The sequence below is a fragment of the Ostrea edulis genome, chromosome 5 (assembly GCF_947568905.1).
Source record: "Ostrea edulis chromosome 5, xbOstEdul1.1, whole genome shotgun sequence".
NCBI classification, from domain to species: Eukaryota; Metazoa; Mollusca; class Bivalvia; order Ostreida; family Ostreidae; genus Ostrea; species Ostrea edulis.
The window spans coordinates 15379284-15402925 of record NC_079168.1 but is presented as its reverse complement, the minus strand read 5'-3'; the positions used below and the strand labels follow the sequence as shown (position 1 = coordinate 15402925).

At 36.9% G+C, this 23642-nt stretch overlaps 1 protein-coding gene across 4 annotated transcripts; it reads right to left on the bottom strand.

The window, feature by feature from the left end:
* Positions 1 to 908: 908 nt before the first annotated feature.
* Positions 909 to 23514, bottom strand: LOC125650452 (membrane progestin receptor beta-like). 4 transcript variants are annotated; one of them, XM_056166784.1, is made up of 5 exons: positions 23409 to 23514; positions 17592 to 17669; positions 17133 to 17238; positions 3414 to 3729; positions 909 to 2837 (listed from the first exon to the last, which is right to left on the bottom strand). In XM_056166784.1, the coding sequence occupies exons 4-5, from the start codon at positions 3418 to 3420 to the stop codon at positions 1825 to 1827; spliced, it is 1020 nt and encodes a 339-aa protein (XP_056022759.1). In that variant the 5' UTR covers positions 3421 to 3729; positions 17133 to 17238; positions 17592 to 17669; positions 23409 to 23514; the 3' UTR covers positions 909 to 1824. The 4 variants fall into 4 exon arrangements, with proteins under 4 accessions (XP_056022759.1, XP_048734740.1, XP_056022760.1 ...); XM_048878783.2 differs by having other exon boundaries at positions 23245 to 23474; XM_056166785.1 differs by lacking the exon at positions 23409 to 23514 and adding an exon at positions 19581 to 21987.
* Between the last annotated feature and the right edge of the window lie 128 nt (positions 23515 to 23642).

The window sequence follows — 23642 nt, the reverse complement described above, 5'->3', positions numbered from 1 at the left end:
TGAAAAGTTCAACACCAATTTATACAATGTAGTAGTTTCAATGGCATTTGTTTTTATAGAGTAATTTTACTCAGGATGTGTATATGTATAGTGTATATTGGGTTGATTTGGTAATATCGGATATATTACACTGTGTGCTATCAGGAGTGTGTATACTCCCTTCTCTCCCCCCTCTCTCTCTCGTACGAAGGTGTCTAGATACTGTGTAGACTAAATCTTAGCTAGTAATTATGTAAGAAACTAATTAACATATTTCCCAATTCTACTAAACCGTCATATCATACACATTAAGCATCATTCGTATAATGATCCCAATTACATCATAATCCTGGCTTGAATTATAGATAACCTTTACTATACTTCCAGGAACAATTACTTACCGTGGAAGCAATCTATTAGCGCGTGTGTAGGCGAAAGCCAAAATGACACAAAATCCATAGTCTTGCCGGATTGGGAGGTCTTGTATTGATTAATGTACAGAAATGGAAGCCGAACTCGACAAAACGAACCAGCTTTGTAGCATCTGTCAGAAATGCGATAATATGCATGGAGGACCCAATAGACCTTGTCTATATATACTGGTAAAAAGATGAAGGAATTGGCCAGCCTGGTAAAATCGCACAAGCTGCCCACGAGTTCCAAGTTTCTGTAACGTTCTTGAATATTTCACAGAATTTTGGGGGATAAAATTTTGTAAACTTCATTGGAAGTGGAATAAAAAAAATCCTTTGTACATGTATTTAGATATAAATTACAGGTGAAAAGTGGTTTTAAAAATATTGCTAAAATGTAATTACGTGAAGAGGTTAGTCTCACACCGTATGGATCCGCTCATCTACTTTCAACTGTGGCTCACGGCGTTCATATTTTCATGCATGTTCACACATCGTCATCACACATTACAAAAGTTTCATTTGATTTTTTTTATTGACATATTTACTATTCATTGACAGAGATACATTGTAAGTATAAAAAGTGAAAATATATAGTTTTAAAACGCAGTGCATATATTGTTCTGAATCACAATGGTTCAAACTATCAGCTAACATGCATTTCAAGTAACAAAATTTGATGTATTACTTAATGTGCGCCTACTATACTAGTCTCCAATATACTGGGTACAGCAATAATAATATAAAGTCCCCCAACGAGTTAAAACAGATCTACATACACTGGGATAACATGAATTAAAAAATTTGATATTTCGCTAGATCATTGGAAAGAAGAAAAAAAAGCAGCAAACAAAACCCCCCAAAACAACAACAAAGAAATCATTCACGACATTCGAACACGTTCTTGCCCACACAGGGAATTATGATTAAAACATCACGCTGTCTTTGGAGAATTACAGCATGTGTCATTAGTCAAACACGTTGGATATGACGAGGTATACACTAGCATACCCGGTCATAACCCTTTATAAAAATGGTTAGTTTCACAATTGCCCTGATCACTAATACTTGTTCAAGCTACACCATTGCACATCTAGCAATGTATTATAACGACGTCCCGAAAACACACTGTATACATGGGACTAGTATTTACACTGAAAGACTTAAAAAAGTAACTAAGGTGATGCACCTGTGGTGGATTTAGAGGGATTGTGGAGGTTTCATACCTCTCAATCCCCGAAATGTATTTCAATAAAGAAGAGGTGAGTCTGTCATTTTGAGGTCTACAAACCCAATATTTGGGGATTAAATGTACCAGAATGGGTCAACATTCACCCTCTGAAAATTTTCTGAATCCGTCAATGCAGAGGTAAACAATTTAAGAACGTACGACGTAAATGTGTGTGTGTGGGGGGGGGGGGAGAAAATGTATTCAGAGTTTGGCATTTGGTGTGAATCTTCGAGCGTAGAAAAATGTAAGAAGTGACAAAGCCATTAGCAGGACACCATAACTAAAGAATCGCGACATTACAGGGTCCGTGTGATTAGAGTGTCCGGACTGTATGTCCATGATGACAGCTCGAATCTGGGTTGCCTGGGTTACGGTGCTTAAAATGTGGAAAATCTGATGTCCTTGACCTAAAATGTCACATTTACCCGGAAACATCTTTTCTGGGAAATGGCTGCCAAAAAAGAAGGCCTGCGAACCGAACAGAATCAGACAAATGGTGATATGATGGAGGGATGCTATCGAACAAGAACTTTGCATTAAACACGTTACATATCTTTCACATAACGGGGCAATCAGCAAAACGGAGAGAATAAAGATGGCGCCGAGTTGTAGAACTTTTCGGGATAAATTGAAAGGATTTTCTCCATACAAGCATTTTGCTATACATAAAACGATGTAAGAAAGCCAACATGCTATAACTAGTGTTAGGAGATAATGTTGTGACCAAGCGTCGTAAAATCTTTTCGTTGAACATGAATACATTGCAATCACACCGGTGCCGTAAGCATAAAAAGTCACTCCAATATAGTCCAGCAAGAACATTGTATAGTGGATATTGGTAGACTTGGAATGTAGGAGATGAGCCACGGTGCTAAATATACTAGTAATGATTGCGCATACACCAAAAGTCAAGGCTGGCCATAAGTGCTTATTTGTGAATCCGTACGAATCTGAGACATTCCAAAGGACAAACAGGATCGCAAAAATACCAGCAAGGTGACTCCAGACGTTTAACGTTTCGTTGTGGACACGGAAGAGACTGAGGAGGTAGTAGAGCCACGACCTGTTTACTGGGCGGTAACCCGTGAAAATAGCCGGCTCCCGTAACGCCTTTGGAACTTTGGAAACGTGAAGTGTATCCGAAGGAGTCCACCATATATCTTTCAAACAGTTTTGAAGTTCTGCAAGAACATTCATATCGATGACTTGGAAAACTGAAAAACGGAAGATAAAGAGCAAATTCTTGCAATGTATCAGCATTTGAAAGTTCTATTTATTGAAGTAATGCACGTATTTCAGTTTTTAAAAGTATATGAGATTATAGACCTCGAGCCTCTCCACACCGCCATATTGAATGGGGCGCGTTGTGAAAAGGCTAGAAGTAATATATTTTCAAAAACTGAAAGACATGTCTTGCACTTACATTTCAATCATTTTAATTGTAATCTTACGACATGCAGATTATGTCAAGTGTATTCATACGCAGTGATTACCTAATTTTAAAAGTTGAAAGTGTATGAGATCTTAACATTTGGTTTCCGCTATTAAGAATGTTGATAGAAAAACAGAATTAATGTGAACATAAAACATTATTTGGAATAACATAGCCACTGTCCATAAAACAAAGTAAATTTAAGTACATATGCATTCAAACATAAATTTCAAATATGTACAGGTATGTATTACAAATAACCAAGCATTCAGTATCTCTCAAATACGACGATACGGTTGAAATCTTAGAATATCTTAATTTAAAGTTCATATCGATATATGCATATATGGATTCTTACCTTTCATATCGTTACTCTCAGAGCTTCATTATGATTTCTGCTTGTCAAGTAAGCAAATGTTTCCCTTCATAAGTGATGAACACGAATTTCCTTCCTGATACAATAGCTTCTTTTCAGTAAACCGAAAAGATAGGAATCAATAGCAGAAGACACATCTGGACTCCTTTCAACGTCAGCCATTCTTGTTCATGAACTTGTGTGATGCCAATAGAGACTAACCGTTAGTTACCACAGAGACCGCTTTTTCCGCGGGAAAATACTCAGTATCAGCAGACGTTAACTTCCCGCCTTGTTCCTCACACGTAGTACATGTATACTGTAAAGGAGAACTTGTGAATAAGAAATCAATAACATCCATGTGTTTACACTCATTCAATGAATTCATACAGAAAGGTAATACATTTTACAGCTTAATATGCAAGACTGGTGAACATTCAAGTAAGAACTGTAATTCAACGAGAATAAATATCATACGTGAATTACATGTGTATTCACATCTACATATACACGTATGTCTTAGGTAAGTACGGCTTTATATGTAGAAATATTGCATTGAGCTGAGCTCACCTTCAACCTCGCCTACATTTCACACTGAATTTGGATTTACGTGGATTTAATTGATGTGAATATATTTGTGCATTAGATCAATTTTTATTATTTATGACGCAAGCTTGCAACTGTTGCGATTGCTATACAGAACGGATGTCCGAAAAACCAAATACACGCCGATTGATTTATTTACATCAAGAAAAGACAGTACTGAATGCAGAGCTATATATGGTGATGCTGCAAAAGAAGTTTGTTCTTGATATAAAACAGGTTCTATATCGGTCACCATGGAAACGTGTATTGTAGCAACTACCACTACTACTAAGATCACTTTTAATGATACACTGAGCATCGCATTAGTGGGTAGGTATCTAACCACTAATAATTATACATGTATTAATGCATAATACATGAGTACCCATGTGAGATCTAAGTTAATCTCACCCAAGGGGATGAATATTTTGGTCAGGGTCCAGGCTTGGAATTTTCCTATCCCACGCGAATAAGTAATATGATTAATTATTATTTTCTCAATTTAATACTTATTTTATTGCATTTATTTTGAGGAAATTCTAAATGTATAATCAAAATCACTAGACAGCGAGAAAGAGCATTTACACCACACTCCAAACTGACAACTCTCCAGTTTTTATGGTTTAGTTTTAGTGCTAGTTTGCATTTTTATTTTAAAGTTTTCATTTCTAAGTAAATATTTTGTGATCCTGAAGAATTCGAAGAGACCGATAATTTGACAATTTCATAATGTTTGTGTCGTTGGTCATTTTTAATGCATAAAACAGTATGTTATTATAATAAGATGCTCGCGGCCGCAAATATCAATATGTTCCCTTAATTTTATTTTCCGATATTCCGAGATCTGAATGTGTTGTTTATGTAAACAGGTTCAGGCGCGCAGTGTCGTCCCTGTCTCCCCGATGTAGGAGTAACAGCATCCTCCACAACTTATAACGTAAATAACATGACATGTTGGATTCTATAAAAAAAAATCTTTTCCTGTAAATAAGGACAGGTGTGGTCTTTACATTATGCCGGTATAACCGCTATATTCTATCAGGCCTGGTGTGGCGCATTGCATTATATTGGACACCACAGGACAATCGTAATCTGAGATCAATAGCGGGATGTCTGTGAGATCTCCGCCATTTTTTGATGGGGACTTCTGGCAATCGGCTTGCCGCGGTCGATTGCGGTGCCCTTCATCAGATGTAATTGGTCGAGGTGTGCTGTGTGGGACTTTAGGGATTATGTCAAAGAATTTTCTATATGAATGTACATGTATACAATTAAATCATATTCGTCCTTTTCTGTAACCGATTAAGGTAGCTATTGATAGCTAGCCCCAAAAAAACCGCTCATTGAATTTTTTTTTTCAATTTTATTTATTATAACATTTTGACTTTATCCTAAAACATATCAAAAAATCAACAAAAGTAATCAGGTTAATTTTCGAGGAAAGCGAGATTGAAATCCATTCTTTTGCAGCCCCAAAAGGCAAAAAATGCCAAAATTGAGCAAATTAACACAATTTAAGCCAATAAAAATTTTATTGACACCAGAAATATTGTTTGTCATATATAGTTATGTAAATTAAACACAAACAGATAAAAAATCAACATGGATTAGAAATTCAAAATGCATCTAAGGAAAACATTGGCATGATTCGACTTGGCAATTGGCCAAATTTACCCTAAATATGGCGTTTCTCAAATACTATCAGGCGTACATTTTCTGACAACAACAAAATTCTGCTCATAAAATTTCTGATTTTATTTCATTTTTACAATAAGTCAAGTAGTATCTAAAATATTGAATAGAAAAAAATATACCAAATGAGGTTTAATCTGAAACTATGTCAGATTTTGTAACCCTACCCCCTCCCTTCTAGAAATGAATTTTAAGAGATACAGTCAGCAGAGATAAACTATTGACCTTAAATGATTAAGCATTCCCAAATTACCATATTGAGCATTCAAACTCACAATACTAGAAGTTTCTATGAGCCATTTAAGAATGATATATAGTGTGTGCTATTGCAGTTGACCTTTTCGCACTCACAATGATTGCCTAAATATTTAGTTATTTTTCATACAATTTCTTGTAATAACTGGACCAAATCTATTACCTATACATATTTTTTGATAGAAATTTATATCACTATACAGTATAATACACCAAATATGTTTAAATAACCATTTCATATTTCAATAAATAATTAATATCAATGGAAAGAGACCCATGGACTGCCCATGGATCACTACATTTAAGTCCATCTGAGTCATCTTACCCTCACAGATAGGTGTGTCTTTCATAAGTTTAAGATTTCTAATTGTAGTTTCACATGGAACCAAAAACTCACTATTGGATAACTGAGAATGCATGTACATGTATATTTCATTAACTAACTGAAGTTTTCCCCAGGTGAAGGTCTATGTTCACTGTATGTATAAGGGGGGGGGGGGGGGGGGGGGTGTGAATTAGTTCCATTATGAAACTTTTCTAAAAATTTGATATACATTAATGTATCTATGATGTATGTTTCAACTAAATTTTGAATTACAAGGAAAATTCAAACACATTGATTGAAGTTATAAAATTGATATTCTATCATGTGCACATTTTTTACTAATATATCTAAGAAAGAATAATCAACATTGAAATTTCCTTTACATCTATGCAATATTATTGTCTTTCAAAAGGCATGTACTTGTAATATACGAGTACATGTACTTGTTTTCCCTTAAATTCACAATTTAGTTTAAAGTATGTTGTATAACATCCACTGCTCTGAGCTCATATAAGTGAATTAATGTTTTTCATCCAGTCCCAAATTTTGCAGTAATTCTTTAATCTTCGGAACTTGATCAAACATTTTTAAATTTGTGGAGTTGTGGGGGTCCAGGGGATATGTCATCATCACTGTAAATGGAGTACCTGTTCAAAATATAGATAAATATAGCAAAAAAGATGAATATCTGATATACTCAGAATTGTCTTTACAAATGTTTATCAAAAAAAATATATAGTACCTCTCTTGCTGTTATACTTGTTGACTCGAAATCCACTTCAACCTGCACTGGTCCTATCTAACCTCCCTCGGTCTTCAGGCTGATGCCTAGAAAAAAGATCATCATAATTGATATTTGCACAGTTAGGTCTATATTATACCATTGAGTAATTAGATTGCGTCAGACAATGTGAATTTTAAAACTGTGTCTCAACACATATTCAGTTAAAATTTAAATACTGATGTTTCAAAATTATAAATTGCAATGAGATGACATGTATATATGTTTTCATAAACTGCCATAGACTTATCATATCTGTTTTATTTACAAAATATGGGTCAAGAGAAGGGCATACGTGTAGTATACATATCTTACTTATGCAGACTTGTGATTAATTTACATTATTTAAAAAGGTTTTGCCAACCTACATGTTTGTGTGAAACACGAAACTTCAGGTTTGATATATTTCTTAGGTCACTGAAATTTCAAAGTAATAGTATACATGTATACTATAGTCTAGGGATTTATAATTCAACACATGCCCCCCCCCCCTTCCACTTTTTATCTGGTTCCCTCATACCCCTAGATAGTAGGTCTATACAGATATTTGTTTTTCATTACTTTTAAACACGTAGTTCAAGGTATGTTATTTTCGTAACGATTATTTTCATAACGATATTATTATTTTCTTAGTAAAAGAGTTGTGAGAGCCCATGTTTACAAATGTGGTATACATTTACATGACATCCGTTCGTTTACAATCACATGCACAGGTGGGAGTTATATTTTATGCACATATGGAATACATATATACATACAAAATAATACATCTACTGTATGTCGTGTGTTTAAACTTACAGATGTTATTATAAATCTCGTTGTGAAATGGCAGAGGAAATGTGAGTTGAACTTTTGAATACAAATTTATGGCATTTTTTCACTCACCAAACGAAACTATGATTTCGTTGTCCAAGTTCAATGCATCCACCAACTTCCTCTTCTTGCAAGAAACTTTGTTTAGCCTCTCAATGACTGTATAAACAGTATTTAATCTCTCAGCATGCAGCACTCGGACATTACGATGCATCAATCAACAACTTTGTTTACGTAGCGCATCTATGTACATGGATTGGTGGTGGGTTTAACATTTCGATTAGCAATAAGTTTCACACAGATGAAACATTTGATCTACCATTATTACAGACATTGACGTATACTTATGTGGTATGTGCATATTTTCTGTAGGCGAGTCAGTCACAGCAACAAAACACTTTCGGAACCCCTTTTTGTTTTTCGACTATTCTATGACGGAGTAAGGAATTCCGGAAAATGAATTCACGTGAAAATACACAATTTTTACTGATCACGTGGTTGCTATCCGTCGCTACCTTAAAAACGATTCTCGCGTTTTCTGTGACGGAAATAAGTGATTGGAATTCGATGTACAGTGATCCCCTGCTACCCCCCCCCCCCCGTTATAATGCCACCCCGCATATCGCCAAAAAAGTTCAAAGTCTTGTATCCCTCGCTATGTAAAACCCCGTTATAACGCCATCCCCCGCATACCGCCATCCGCCAACCTATTTGCAGGTACGATTTGGTCAACTACCGTTATAATCACCCCCGCTAATTATCGCCAATCAACGGCAGGAAAATTTCAGTGAGCAGGCTTAAGCAATTATTCGCCATTAGTCGTCAAGGTATCAAAGTTTGGATCAGATAATAAGTTACGTAAATTATAATCATCTGAGTTCAAATATGCAGTATTGTTTTTTGAAATCTGAGTATGGCGGACACACCAAAGTCTAAGCCTGTTGGACATAAAACAAAAACTGGAAGTCATTAAATACCCCTACCATTACGAGTCATTTACGACCACTGGACGCGGGGATTATCCAGGGATTCAAAGCATGATGTTGTAGATAAAATGTGTTTCATTCCCCGATATAATGCCATCTCCGTTATAACGCCAAAATTGCCGAGGTACAAATGTTGGCGTTATAACTGGGGAACACTGTATATTCAACTCGGACTTTTCGCGCGTTTATTTACGAGAGTTCGCATGCTTTTGTGGCAGAGTCATTTCTTATCTAATATGTATATAATGCATTTATATATGCATGTATGCATTGTTATTATTTCATTTTATTTTAATTCAACATCAATGTTATATGTATTGAATTATATAATCCTTTAATGGATCTGCAATTCAATATTCGGTCAAGCATAACATTTAGTGAGTTCTTTGGTATAGAGTGCCTGAGGTGCCTAATTATGTCTTGGCCAAGTTGTCCAGAATTCTTTTAATTTCATTGGTGTTTTAGTTTTGTGTCTTGCGTTTTTATTGGTTTGGGATCCCCTGATAGACCTGATAGTACTACCTGAGACTGGCTTTTCCTCTCAATTGGCAAGTTACTAAGTTTATTACTAATGATAATATACTTCTGATATATATCTAAAATGGTAAATCCTATAATTTTGCATTAAGATTAATTTCCTATGCACTTCATCCTAAGTAAAAGTATATAGTGAGAGAGAATCATTTATTTTAACTATAAAGTGTAAATACATGTAGTTCAATTGTCTTACTGTGATGTATCTTAATTGATGGTAATATTTTTATGATAATTGCATTAGCAGCTAGTTGTAAGTTATTTGATTAACTTGCAGGTTTGAACTTTATATGGTGACATTTATTTATCACATTGGCAGTTCACCATTGTATATATTGGCCTATTCCCATAGAATGGTATGTTTTAGTATTTTGAGTTACTGACTTAAATATTTCTCATAATGGATATTTTATATCAAAGTAATAACTGTAATGTTTATATTATTATAAGCATAAGTGTACAGTAAAGATTTTATCCATAGGCAAGCGTAAATATTGGGAGATGTATTCCTGTATTTAATGTTGCATGTATAGCACTTTGTGCAAGACAAAGTTATCTCCCTTGAAGTATGTAAATATTGCTATCATTAATTGTATATCAATTAGTCTGTAAAAGTAATATTGTATTTTATGATTTATACATATGTTTGATTATTGTTATACAATTGTTACAGGGTTTTCTTTTCAAGCAACTTTATTTTTACTTAGCTGAATAAACGCCTTGTTCAGAACCTCAACAGGAGTTGGTCATCCTTACTAATTAGCAATCAACACCCTGTTACACTTTTGTGAAAAGTGCCGAGTTTTACTTATTCTGACGTAAGTATGGTGTGTAAATATGCGTTACAACTTTTAGTAAAACGCAAAATGATATGCCAACGTTTACGTCTTTATCTGAGTTTATGACCTTTAGTAGATCTAAAGGGTTAAGGTTAGACGGCACATATGCTAGCCTAATATGAGATGCAAGCCAACTTACAGTGTATGGCAAAACCTGCAATCACCCAACATGGAATTCCAAAAGTTAAAACCCAGAATCACTTAATTTCTGTGGCGGCCGCCACTTAATATAACTGGCGGCCGCCACTTATTATCTGGCGGCCGCCAGTTAATTTATGTGACGGCCGCAACTTAATTTATATGGCGGCCGCCACTAAATTTAAATCATTTATATGGCTGTCACCAATTATTCAATTCCTCTATCTGTCTCTCAAAATGAAAGGGGTGCAATCCCCCCCCCCCCCAATGCTGAGTAATATGTATGTGATATATATAAACAATTAAGAGCATTAAATTATTGTTTTTCGATTGTACTGTTAAATACGTAGAACCACGGGGCTGACCCTCCATTTTTTTTAACGTTCAATTTCTGTTATTTTCACATGCAAACTAAATTATTTTCACATGTGAAATAAGATTAATTGGCGGATTGGCCCCCACCCCACTCTTTTTGTGGTAGTAATGAATGGTAAAAATGTAATAATGAATGAACTGATCAATTGAAGAATGAACAGAGCCCTCTCCCTACAATTTAGGAGTACGAAGTTTGGACAAAAGAGACATTTTAGGTTCCTTTTCTGCTTGTCAACAATTGTAGAAGACAATTTCTCCTCCGACTGTCCCTATACACTTTGAAAAACGATGCTGCATGTTTGCGTACTATTCTAAATCTTTCCAAAATATCACTCAGCGATACGAATTACATTGTTTTTGCAATTGGCAGCCGCCATATATGAATTAAGTGGCGACCGCCAGTTAATTTATATGGCGGCCGCCAGTTAATAACTGGCCGCCAGAAAATAAGTGACGGCCGCCAGTTAAATTAAGTGGCGACCGCGAGTTAAATAAATATTAATTCTATACCCTGACACCTATCGGCTTCCGTAGTTTTCTGTAATTTTCAAGAATGATTCTATTGTAGTGATTTTGGGGGGTGGGGGTGGGGTGGATTTTTGGTATTTCTGGTCGGGCTCGGAGTCCTCTGAGCCTGCACGTGTTTTTCTGGGGGGATGGTAGGCCAAGAAGGCCAGGGGGTGGCGGTGAATCCAGACAAAAAGCCGGAAGTAAGTTCTGGGGATGGCTACAAGTCTTGGACAGGGGACTGGTCAGATAATCTGTCACAGGCACTGGAAGGGCGGCTTCTAATGCTAGAGACCCAGTTGGCACAGTTGACTAACAATATTAGTAACATGATCAGTCAGGCAATGTCTAGGAGAAACAGTAGGGGTGGCGACAGTTCCATAGTAGTGGCTCAGCAGTTAGCGGGGTGTCCTGGGAATGTAGGTAACTCTTCCCCAGGGCCTCTGCCCAGGGGTAATTTGGGGGTTTTTATCTTTAAATCCAGGTTGGGATACCTAGTCCGTAGGTCAAGTAGGGGGGTACCCTGAACCAACTCTGCCAGTTATATTGGACGAGCAGGTTGGTTGTCCCAGCGTGGTGGGTGGGCCATGCCATAGAGTCCTCAGCAGTAATGGGTCGGTATCTTTGGAGAACACCTATTACATTAGCCGTACTAGTAGTGGTAGTAGTCATGACCAACCTCAGTCTCCCCATCATTTACACATTTATGCAAACGAGAGTTCCCCAGGGCCCCCATGTCACCAGTGCATCTCGCAGGGTCAGTCAGGTGTTGGTACATCACAGTTGAAGTTGCAGACGAGTGAGGTGCCGGTGAGGCCTATGGGCAATGCAGATAGGGGTATGCGTTTCGGTCTCTCGCTAGTCAGACGTGGGATTAGACATAGCAGGTCAAGGTCGAGATCTCCACTCGTTAGGCATGTCAGTACAGAAGACTGTAAGGCTGCTAGTAGGGATGGTCCCAAGTTGTCTAGTCAGTGTGTGTTAGTTGGTATCCAGGGACCGGGGCTCACAATAGGTCGGGGCAAGTGCTCCATAAACCCTTATTAGGTAGCTCCATTACAGCAAGATCAGTAGTCGACAGTGCATGTCATGAGGTCAGAATGCCAGTGAAACGGAGTAGTTGTGTGTCTGTGGTGGGCAGTAGTGTTTTGTTGTCGACGGGTGTGGTTGTTCAGAGGGCCCGGAGCGAAGTAGGGGTCAGGGACACATGGTCGGCGCAGACAGGGGTGCTGCCAGGATCAGATGAGAAGTTGTGTGGTTGGCCGGAGGCCACTGAGGCAGGTGTTAGTCACCAGGGTGGTGGGCTGGAGAACACCGGGGATAGTGTTGGTTGCCATAGTGATATGACTTCTCGGGGTAGCTCTGGGTGTTCTCTGGGTTTTGATGTTGACATGGCTGTTGATGTGTTCTGTGATGTGGATGATGATCCTTCCACAGTCGAGTCGGGGTGTCTGGTTGAGGCACGGTCTGGTGTGGTCGGTATATCATGTCTCTCAGCTCATGATCAGCTGAGTTTGAGTGGTTGGACGGCGGGAAATTGATGTGGCACGGGCTCTGGTTTTGCATTCAGTTGATGGCCAGTACTCGGATGCAGAGGACGAGTCTGGGGGGGGATGCAGTTGAGTGTCATGTTAGTGAGTCTGGATTATTCCAGGTTGGAATCTATGCATGCGTGGAGGTTTGTGATGAGGGCTGTGTTGGTATTCCATGCAATAGTGAAAGCATGCAGGCCTCAGTTGTAGTGTTAGAGACTGTTGCTGAGTGGAAGAGTCTAATCATTACCAATGCCCCAGCCATGATTGAAGCAGTGGCCTATCAGTTCCCAGGGGCATCTGTCCCCAAGGCACCTGATAAATGTACCATTGTGTGTTGGTCTGATGGAGGGTATGTTGTGTCTGCGTCTCGTGGAGATGACCCCGCAAATGCGGGGTTTGTGGCTCTGTTCCGTTCAGCCTGGTGGGATAGCAGTGTTCCTTCTCTGACTGAGAGGCTTCCTCCTGATAAACGTCTAAACAATGAACGGGATGGGTTTGTTGCTTGTGGCTTCGCGAGTATCCATTGGTCGTGGGATGATGGCTATGCATCCCAGGTTCAACTAACAGTGAACCAGGGACAACCCAGGTTTGGTCATCGCAAGGGGGTACGAAAGAAAGTTAATGAGTTATGTGAGGGGTGTGAACTCCTCCATGCACACAGTACCCCGAAATACGGGGAAGGGTAGATTAGACTGCCGTAACCCAGCCGTTCTTGGGCAGGGGTATTTTCTTGTGGTGTTTCCGGATCTGCTGACCTGGAAGATGTGATGTCCTCTGGTGTGATGTGCCGTGTCCGATGTCCAAGATGATGCCTGTCCTGTGACGTTTTCATGTGGAAAGTTTGTGACCGTATGTGACTCTATGATGTGACTTTCCTGTTACTGGATTTTCTGTGATGCGTTGTGTGACCGTGACTTTCTGTGTTGTGAACTTTTTGGACTGCTAAATTGCTATGATTTTATAGAGTAAAGTTTTTTTTTTTTTTTTTTTCCACATATATCAGTCTTTAATTCCAAAATACATTACTATTTCGGGGTAAAGTCTCCGCAGAGACCCCCTTATAATCTTTACCTAGGGTGCCAGGGGACCCTTGGATTAGATGTATATAGGCATACATATACATATATATAAATTTATCATATAAATTTCTACATATAGAAAACACAAACATATATGCATACATACAAACACACACACATATAATATACTGTTATATAACAAAATTTATTAACATGTTATGGCAAAAAAGGTTATAGAGTAAAGTTTATCATACTGTAAATCATAGGTGTAATTCATTCATTTATTTGTAGATTTTATGTATCTAATGTAAGCTACAGTGTTGCAGGTTTAATTTATCGGAATTGGGACATTCCTCCTCAAAACAGGGGGGAGTGTAGTGATTTTGGGGGTGGATTTTTGGTATTTCTGGTCGGGCTCGGAGTCCTCTGAGCCTGCACGTGTTTCTCTCTCTCTCTCTTACCCGCGAACTCTAGGTAAGCGGACGGGGATTTAATTGCGCAGCATTGTAGTCATTGTATTTGTTAACCCCTTGTAAGTTGTTCTGTGTATTTGTGAATATATCTGTTTATAAGTGTTTTTCCGGTGTTCTTTGTGTTTAGGAAATCACTTTACTATTTTCATCCCGACCCGACCATGGCACAAACTTTCTAAACCATAGTCAGTAAACACGCTTTACAACGAAACCACCACCATTTTTATCACTCAGTACAACAGTGTATCACTCTTGTCACCAATGTAGTTTATCGATACTTGTCGTTTTTGCGTGTTATTTGTTTATGTAATATATGTCTCTTGATAAAGACGCGGGTTGCGTCGAAAATTTGAGTTTTAAATAACCAACAGTGTCGTGGCCTTTTCAGTGCTTGTATAAATTTCTTTACTGGCCTTGTATCTTCTCAGATCCGACACTTTAAGAAAGTAGGGTGTTGTTGGGTTTTTGTGCTTATATATATATATATATATATATATATATATATATATATATATATATATATATATTACGCTTATCACCTTATGTTTTATATGGCCTCAATGGCCCAGGATCGATTTGATAAATCTTAAATTATCAAAAGGTAATTCCTATCTTTATTGATGTATTTTTCAGTAAAACCTCTAATATTTGAAAAAATCCACAGCATTAATTCAAATACGCTAAAAAGCATAAATTGATATTTGATAGTAATAATTAAATAATAATCTATGGGCATGGTATTTTACAGTTTCTTTACTAACTGTATTGTAAACTTGCAATTTCAAAATCATTGGGAATTTTAAAATAGTTTTTGATGTATCTAATTATAAATGTGCAAGTCGCTAGTTGTTGACCAATGAGAGAAGAATAACCAGGACCAGTGATGTCTAGAAGGGGAGGCTGTAATTGATACAGAATAGTAAACATGTGGGAGTGTAAGCTATGTTGTGACCGGGGTGTAGGCTATGTTGTGACCGGGGTGTAGGCTATGTTGTGACCGGGATGTAGGCTATGTTGTGACCGGGGTGTAGGCTATGTTATGACCAGGGTGTAGGCTATGTTGTGACCGGGGTGTAGGCTACCGAAGCGAAAATATAGATGGTTGAGGTTCGTTTTTGCATAACATCTCAATTTATGGATATATGGTGTATTTTGCAGGGAAGCAGATAGTTGAGGAAGAAAGCATTAAGTCAGGAATATATGGAAACAAATATATTCAAAGTACACTTTCTAGTTTTATCAAGTACCTCAACAAAATTCGGACAATCGGGGCAAGTTTGGTACAACCGCATGTCTATGATCAAATATCAGGACAACGCTTTGTTATATCGTCACCTTTATATGACCAATAATTACGCGTTATATATATATATATATATATATATATATATATATATAAGTTTATGCATATGCTGTCAGTAAATAAAACCAATCGTATTCAAAGATATCGACGAAAAATGAATGTTGTGCATGGGGTGTATGCTACATGTTGTGCACGGGGTGTATGCTACCAGATTTCTTTTTACGCATAAGTGCGGAATGTCATTCAATATTTAAGCATACTGATTGTAGTAGAACTTAAATTTGTTGTTCTATATGTATTGTAAGTAAATAAAACTTGTGTCCTAACATACCTTCAAATATCTATTTAGGCCCCATACGACCCGGAAACTCATAGTTAATTTTTCACTTGACCATTTTTCAATTATATTAGATTTTTTGGTGCATCCACCAACACATGCCCTGTACAGGGCGGACGTGGAGTATACCTCTGCACTTGATTGCGGAAAAGTGTACACTTTGTGGTCGGTGGAGACAAATCAAGCGTAGCCTGTATTTTTACGAAATGGGAGTACAAGGACGAAATGTCCAGCTTGTCCATGTTACGGGGGATATGAGCAATAACAGAAGGGGGGGGGGGGGGGGCAGTAATTGCGTAATCGACAAAGCGACTATTGATTTTAAAATTGAACTTCCAAGACACAAAGAAACTAGACATAAACACGAATCTAGATCAGTTTTCTTGAAACCCTCAAGTTTTAGTATCATTCTATGACTTTGTCTATGTATTTATTGTTCTTTGTTTTAGTTTGTTTTTATCAATCAATCAATCAATCAATTCTTTATTGGCACTAAAGCACATTATATAAGAATGTGTTGTTAGCCATACATAGATACACATATATATTGATACATTACAAAATATCAAACTGTTGAAAACTTATTTCTAACATTAAAACAGTCTCTGATGTATAGACAGGTTTGTTTTGTAGATACAAGGTTATGTGGATTATTGTGTTACATGTAAAGCGCTTTAGGGTAATTATTCTAAAATTTGATGAAGCGCTATATATGTATAATGATAATGATAACTATACAAATATTTAAGGAAATCTTTAGGATCTTCTAATCACATATGTAAAGGGATTATGCAATGCATATTACTAACATTAAGGAGCTACATGTATGAATCAACTCACAAAGAGTTGGTCACGTGGTAAAACTGGTACATAAGAATTAAAAGCCGACCTCATTGATAAACCTACTTTAAACTCAGATGTGAATAAGGATGTAAGAAAATAAATATTCAAATTTCCCCTACTGTTAGCGTTATAGAATTAAAAAACAACCACCCAAACGCCCATCACATGTACAAAGCAACGGAAGTACATGTACAACAAAAATGAGTCGAGATACACCCAAAGTAAATCGACTATATAGGAGTTTACCACGTGACCACGTATAGACGTAAAACCACGTGTTTAAATGACATCACCTATCACTTACATGTTCTTGGTGTCATCTACTCAGCTTTTGGATAAGTAATTACGGTAGGATTCAAGGTGAAAGCAGATTAATTCTTACCTTTCATATCCCTATCCTTCCATTTCTGTACATCAAGTTATCAATTCTGGGTTTTTTTTATCTCATCAATGATATATATAAATGTGTTCTGTTATTCAGTAGTTTCCTATCAATGAACCATAAAGATACAAATCAATAGCGGAAGACCCATCTGGACCCCACGTTCATTCGCGTTTCACAATGAAGGTAATGCATCGAACTGTACATGTGTACAGAGTATTTGGGCTGGAGGAAAAAACTTCTCAAAACGATCAATGATGCATAAACCCAGAACACACCAGTAGTTTTTTTTAGATATCAAATCCATATTAATTTGTATCTGTCCGACTGAATAGAAAATCACCAAAGTTAAGTGGCCGATTGTTTTAAACTTCGTATTTCTACATCAATCCATACAATATATATTGTCAAACACACACATATAAAACATGCCCCACTCCAAAGATTAATGTAGCCTACCTCTTCGAAAAAGGGGGGAAATTTTCTTCACTGATTAAATATCTTCATATTGACGTCTTCTCATATGCCTACCTGTACCTGCAGCATAATCATAACAATAACATAGGTGCGTCATAAAAGCAACTAATTTCTGAATCAATTATTGAATTCCGTTACATGGAGGGAAAAGAAACAAAAAAGACATAATTACAGGAACACGATTTAAATATACTTATTTTAGCGAGATTCAACTTTTAGCGGCTTTGGCGGTGAAGCAAGAGCGCTAATATATAGGCGCACTAAGATATGAAATCTTCAATAGGAGCGCTAAATCATTAAATTACTCGTACATCAAATAGCACATCAAGCTCGACTGCGCCATTATATACGCTAGAATAAGTACACACACTGTATTCCTGTACGGTTTTTATCATAATTAGTATTGTACTTCAGTTACCTATTTCTCCATGAAACATATGGAGATAATATATGTGATCTATTCAGCAAACCACCATCTACCTTAATCATTACCATAATAACAAAAGTAACGAGATACCGCTCTTCCTGACTGTGTGTTTAAGCAGACTGGGAAGAGGCACATGGCAGAACGCTTATGACAGTTGAGTGCATATTCTTGCGTATATATACATATATATATATATAGAGAGAGAGAGAGAGAGAGAGAGAGAGAGAGAGAGAGAGAGAGATGATTAACTATGGAATGGATAGAGAGAGAAATTAACTATGGAATGGATAGGGAGAGAAATTAACTATGGGATGGATAGGGAGAAAAATTAACTATGGAATGGATACCCACTTCCGTCCTGCGAAACCAAACCTAGCAGTGCACGGAAAACACGAAACGTTCTCTCGTGTAAAATATCAGTTTTGTCTTTCAAATCTTATCACAAAAACAATTAAAATGATCTGTGATGCAACTTGTTTTATGATTACTGTGATATATCAGATTTTTTTTTTAAATTCAAGGTTCTACATGTTCATCAACGATACTTACAAATAGAACAACAAAAATAATTTTATGTAAAAATGTTAAGACTTCGATTAATCCTTTTTTGGGGGGGGGGGGGGGTTTATAAAAAGAAAATGCCAAACCAAGATTATAGAAAAAAGTTAAAATTCTTTGATTTTTGTTCTGAAAAATAGAAATATATCTTTGCGATGTTTTAATTTCTAATGCACGCTGTCTTCTGTACTAGTAACTTCCGACATTGTACAAATATATGTATACATATATGTGTAGCAATCATCATTCATATGGCAGGAAATTAAAGTAGGTTATCCAAGCTGCAAAAACTGTATAGCCCTCTGGTACCCCCCCCCCCCCTCCCTTCCGAGAGCTGCAGTTTGGGCTATCCTGGCCGGGTTTATTCAGTGTCACTTTCTGCTTCCTATTAAATGGTCGATTATCCGTCGTCAAACTTTGCACACATTTTGGAGATAGCACTTTCGGAAAGACCACCTTAATTTTCTACCGGTTCAGCGTACATCAACATTTCCAGTCACTAAACTTGGAACAACTTTCTTTTTCTGAGGGTCTAAAAACTCGGACATCATTTACACTCATGAGTGAATAATATTTTATTCACTCACCCCTTCACATGGCTAGATTAAGTAAAGGTTTTATCGGAGGGAACATGTAGGTAAAATTAGTGGCCCATGGGCCTCTGGTACGAATTTGTACAAAGACTACAATACATACCAGATACTTTGCTATCAATAAAATATGATATTAGTTTGGTTGCCGTTTGGGTTAATTACAAATTGCAATTGGGATTCTTTCTTATTTCATAAACAGTAATGATTTTGTAAATTTGAATCGGCCTTTCAAAAATATTGATAAAACAAAACAGACATTTCCCTATGAATACGTATGCATAGACACAATTGTCAAAGTTCACGTACAATCTTATCTATTTTTGGTATGTGAAATTTGATATTTTACGTTAAGCGACTTCACTCAATACTCAATATAAAGATAAATTATCTTACCATTCTTGCGCTAATATGTACGCATTGTATTTCAAAATGTCTTTTGTCATGGCAAATAAAGCAATTGATGAGAATCAATGTTTCCTGAAATACTAGTACCTTGGATGAGATGAAATTCAAGTATGAATGTAAAAGTACACGATCACGGAAGTGGAACAGCTGACCTCGTATATAGATGTTGGGAAATAATATATGTACCTCATCATATATTGCTTTGTCGGAAATAATAACGATGTTCTTTGTAAATGCGATAAACTATATATTCATAACAGAATAAAAGGTATACATGTATATCATTATGGAAATATATATCGTGCAGAATTACGTGATTGAGAGTATGGCAATGCTGAGAGAGAGAGAGAGAGAGAGAGAGAGAGAGAGAGAGAGAGAGAGAGAGAGAGAAAGAGAGATGTCATTTATACCGACTCATTTTACGGTGATTTAAACACTGGCCACCGAAATCAAAAATAGAAAGAATATTTGGTAGCAAAATCAAATTTAGGAAAACTCCAGCAGGCAAACTTGTATATTCTGCACTACTGGACAAGTGATTTAATTTGTATTAGCGTTAGCCCTTAATCAAAGAATCTGCTATGATAATCAGAAGGCAGATTTACGACTGCTAGATCATTGCCAGTAACCTAAAATGGCCACCCCTCCACCAATCTGATTAAAATCAGATCTTTGATCCGCTCCGTTATTGTGATGTCGCTACACAAAGATCTGAATACATCTCTTATGGGGTCACGTCAGTCTCAACTTTGGTTTTACCAATTAAATCGTCACTGCTAAAATCGTGAGATGTAGTTCATAACGGTAAGCCTCGAAATAAAATTCCGAATGAAAAAATGGCAGCGCCAAGTGGAACACATGGGAGTACTCGGATTATCCCACCAGAATTCTATCCTCTGGGGAACATTTGCCTTATCTGTGGGTTTTCTTTTGTGAGCAAATCTGTTGACACTGATGATAACATAAAAATCAGTCTGATTAAAATCCGACTTTTGATCCGCTCCGTTATTGTTATGTCGCTTCACAAAGCTTTTAATCAGGTTGCTCTCTGGTTTGTTCCAATATTTTACCAGAGGGCTACAGAGCTGCTCCTACTTCAACCCTAACATCATTTAAAACATTCGTTATAACGTGTCTGATGATTTTGAATCATGTTGTATAATTATAGTAATTATATGTCTTCATATGTAAATAATTTCATTAAAAATACCGAAATGACATGACATATGGTATATTATTCGATTTTCAGGGTCGGCTGCTCTACATTCGGTCTGTACGCCTTCGACTATTAGTGCATGTCTCTTTGACATTCCCCGAAGGTAAATAGTTTTGTTTCCTTCAGATAAGGTTTGAAGGTAGATCACATTCTGTCGGAATACTGTCCTACTCTACATTAAGGAACGAAACAAACTTTTGGATCCACCATGTTCCGCACACTTAGCTTTTAAAAAAAAATACATTTATTCAATTCTTTTAGTCAGGATTTTTACAAGTGCCCCTATATCCCAACCTGACCAGCGGGCATGGGGACTCAATGCTACATGTATTTACACGAACACTCACTTTCACACTTATGATAGACTTTCATACGGAAGATAGAAGTAAAGAGAAAGAAGATAGAGGGAAAATTACTCTGGCTGCTGAACAAAAACATAAAAATAAGAAGAAAAGATTGCCAACATTGGCTATGTTGTTTTGTTCACCCTGTGCACAATCTAAAAGTCTTAAAATTATGGTCACAAAATCAGTACAATTATATATTCATGTACAAATTTCATGCTGTGTAGCATTTATGCCTATAATCTTCTTATACATGCACAATGTGATATATAAAATCATTCATTAAGTTTTTTAAACAATTTCGAAATGTCATTTTCATACCATGATTTAAAAAAAAGTTTATTACCTACTTGTATATTGTCATTATACCATATTACACTTTTCTTTAGTATCATTGTTTTTATCAAAACACATGCAGAGTTTTTTCCAGGATGTAAAGACATCCATCCAGAAATGATTGTTATAGGTTTTAATGTATTTTTTTAATGCAAAGTTTGGTCCTAATCTAATTATTTTGTAAATATCTATGTTTGCTCCTAAAATCTTCTTCCACTTTGGTGCACTTGTAGTTTGTAACAATTTTTTGACCCATGAAATCTTCATATTTGCATTGAAGTTTTCAATATCTATCATTTCAAAATCCCCATCCAACTACTTTTTCTTAATTTTAGCCACAGGGCTTTTCCATACAAAATCAGAAAATAATTTATAGAACTTTTCAATAATGTCCCTTGAAGGAGTTGGTAAATTTGTTTGTTTTTGATGTTTTCTGCCACACTCAACAATTTTTCAGTTACAGTATATGGTGGCGCCCAGTTTTTATTGGTGGAAGAGAGAACCAGGTACCATTAATGTACCTGGGAAGAGACCACCGACCTTCCGAAAGTAAACTGGGAAACTTTCTCACTTACCGGCACGAGCGGGATTCGAACCCGCGCCGACAGAGAGGCCGTGTGATTTTGAGCGCAATGCTCTAACCACTCGGCCACGGAGTTGGTAAAGAAATGAATAAATGTACTATTTTGGAGACTAAGGACTTAACAACTGTTATTTGTCCGATTGGTGTTAAATTTCTTCTTTTCCATTGATTTAATAAAAGTTGGATAGACAAGACCTTTTTATTATAATTTGCTTTAACCATTTGTTCCAAATCGATATCACTTAGCTTGGTATTCGGCAAACTTCGGCAGATTCCGGTACCCTACATCAGGGCCGCGTTCAAGATCGTAGCGGCTACGTAGGGCTTGGTAGCGTTACGATCTTGAACGATGTGCTAGGCTAACCCTATGTAGGGACAACAAGCATTAATTCCTACAGTGCGTTCAATATACCTAGATATCTAGCCTAGCAGCAGGCTAGCCGCTACGATCTTACATACGGCCCAGGCTTGCTTGATTACGCACACTCGGATCACCTCGGTCGATTCCATCTAATGTAGGGTACTGGAATCTGCCGAATGGGCCACGTAGTGTCCAGCGATCATCGAATGAAATTCAAGAACGACAATCCTAATTATATGAAATCGAAGCATCCAGCAAGGTTTTAAGATGTTATATCAAAACTTTCAAAAGAAATATTTATTTAATTGTTTTAATGTTAAATAATGATATATTTTCATATCCATGTTGTTGTTTTTAGATTTCTAAAGGGATGTAAGTAGTGTTTTGTATAGATTTGCACTAAGCGTTAAACTTTCCAAGTTAAGAAATACCTGTCCATATTTTTGGAACGAGAAATAAATCAAAACTACTTTGTGTGCGGTAATTTGGGAGCATTTCATGAACATGGACTTATCACGAAAACGCGATTTTGCCTGAGTTTTACGTGGAACTATACTTAATTTCAAGGATTGAATATTCAAAAATTATGTATTCGATATTTGTGTTTGTGTCCATTACATGTTTGGTTTATCTAGGTACGATTTCCCTTGATCTTTACCATCGCCTCTTCAAGTCTTAGTGTTCATACCATCTCTTATGATATCATTCTCCCAGTGCCCACGTAGTCGGCAAGGTGCATAAACATTTGTAAGGTGATCAGATGATGGTATTCATATAGTATATGTATTGATATAGAGTAAACACATTACTACCTTCTTGTTGATACTATAAAGAACCCTCACACATACAGCCGCAAGCGCAGAGATCAAAGTTTGTGGCCCTTCACTGGAGACGTCTCTACATGAATGAAAAATTCTCGAATGCGACGTCAAACAAAAAAAGCAATATCAAACTCCGTGAATTATCCTGAACTTACTGGCGACAAGGAACAAGGACATACGACAAGGAAATGTACTGCTGCTTTTTGGAATCATGAACGCATCATGCGGCTGATCAGCTAACGGGGAAACAAAACAGGAACTGATCCTTGTGACACGAAGAGAACTCTCAAACACGTTACAAAAATCAAGGTCCTTAATGACAAATGAAAAAAAAAGTGATATGTTGTTTTCAATTGGGAGAAAACCTAAAATAGAAGAAATTCGACAAT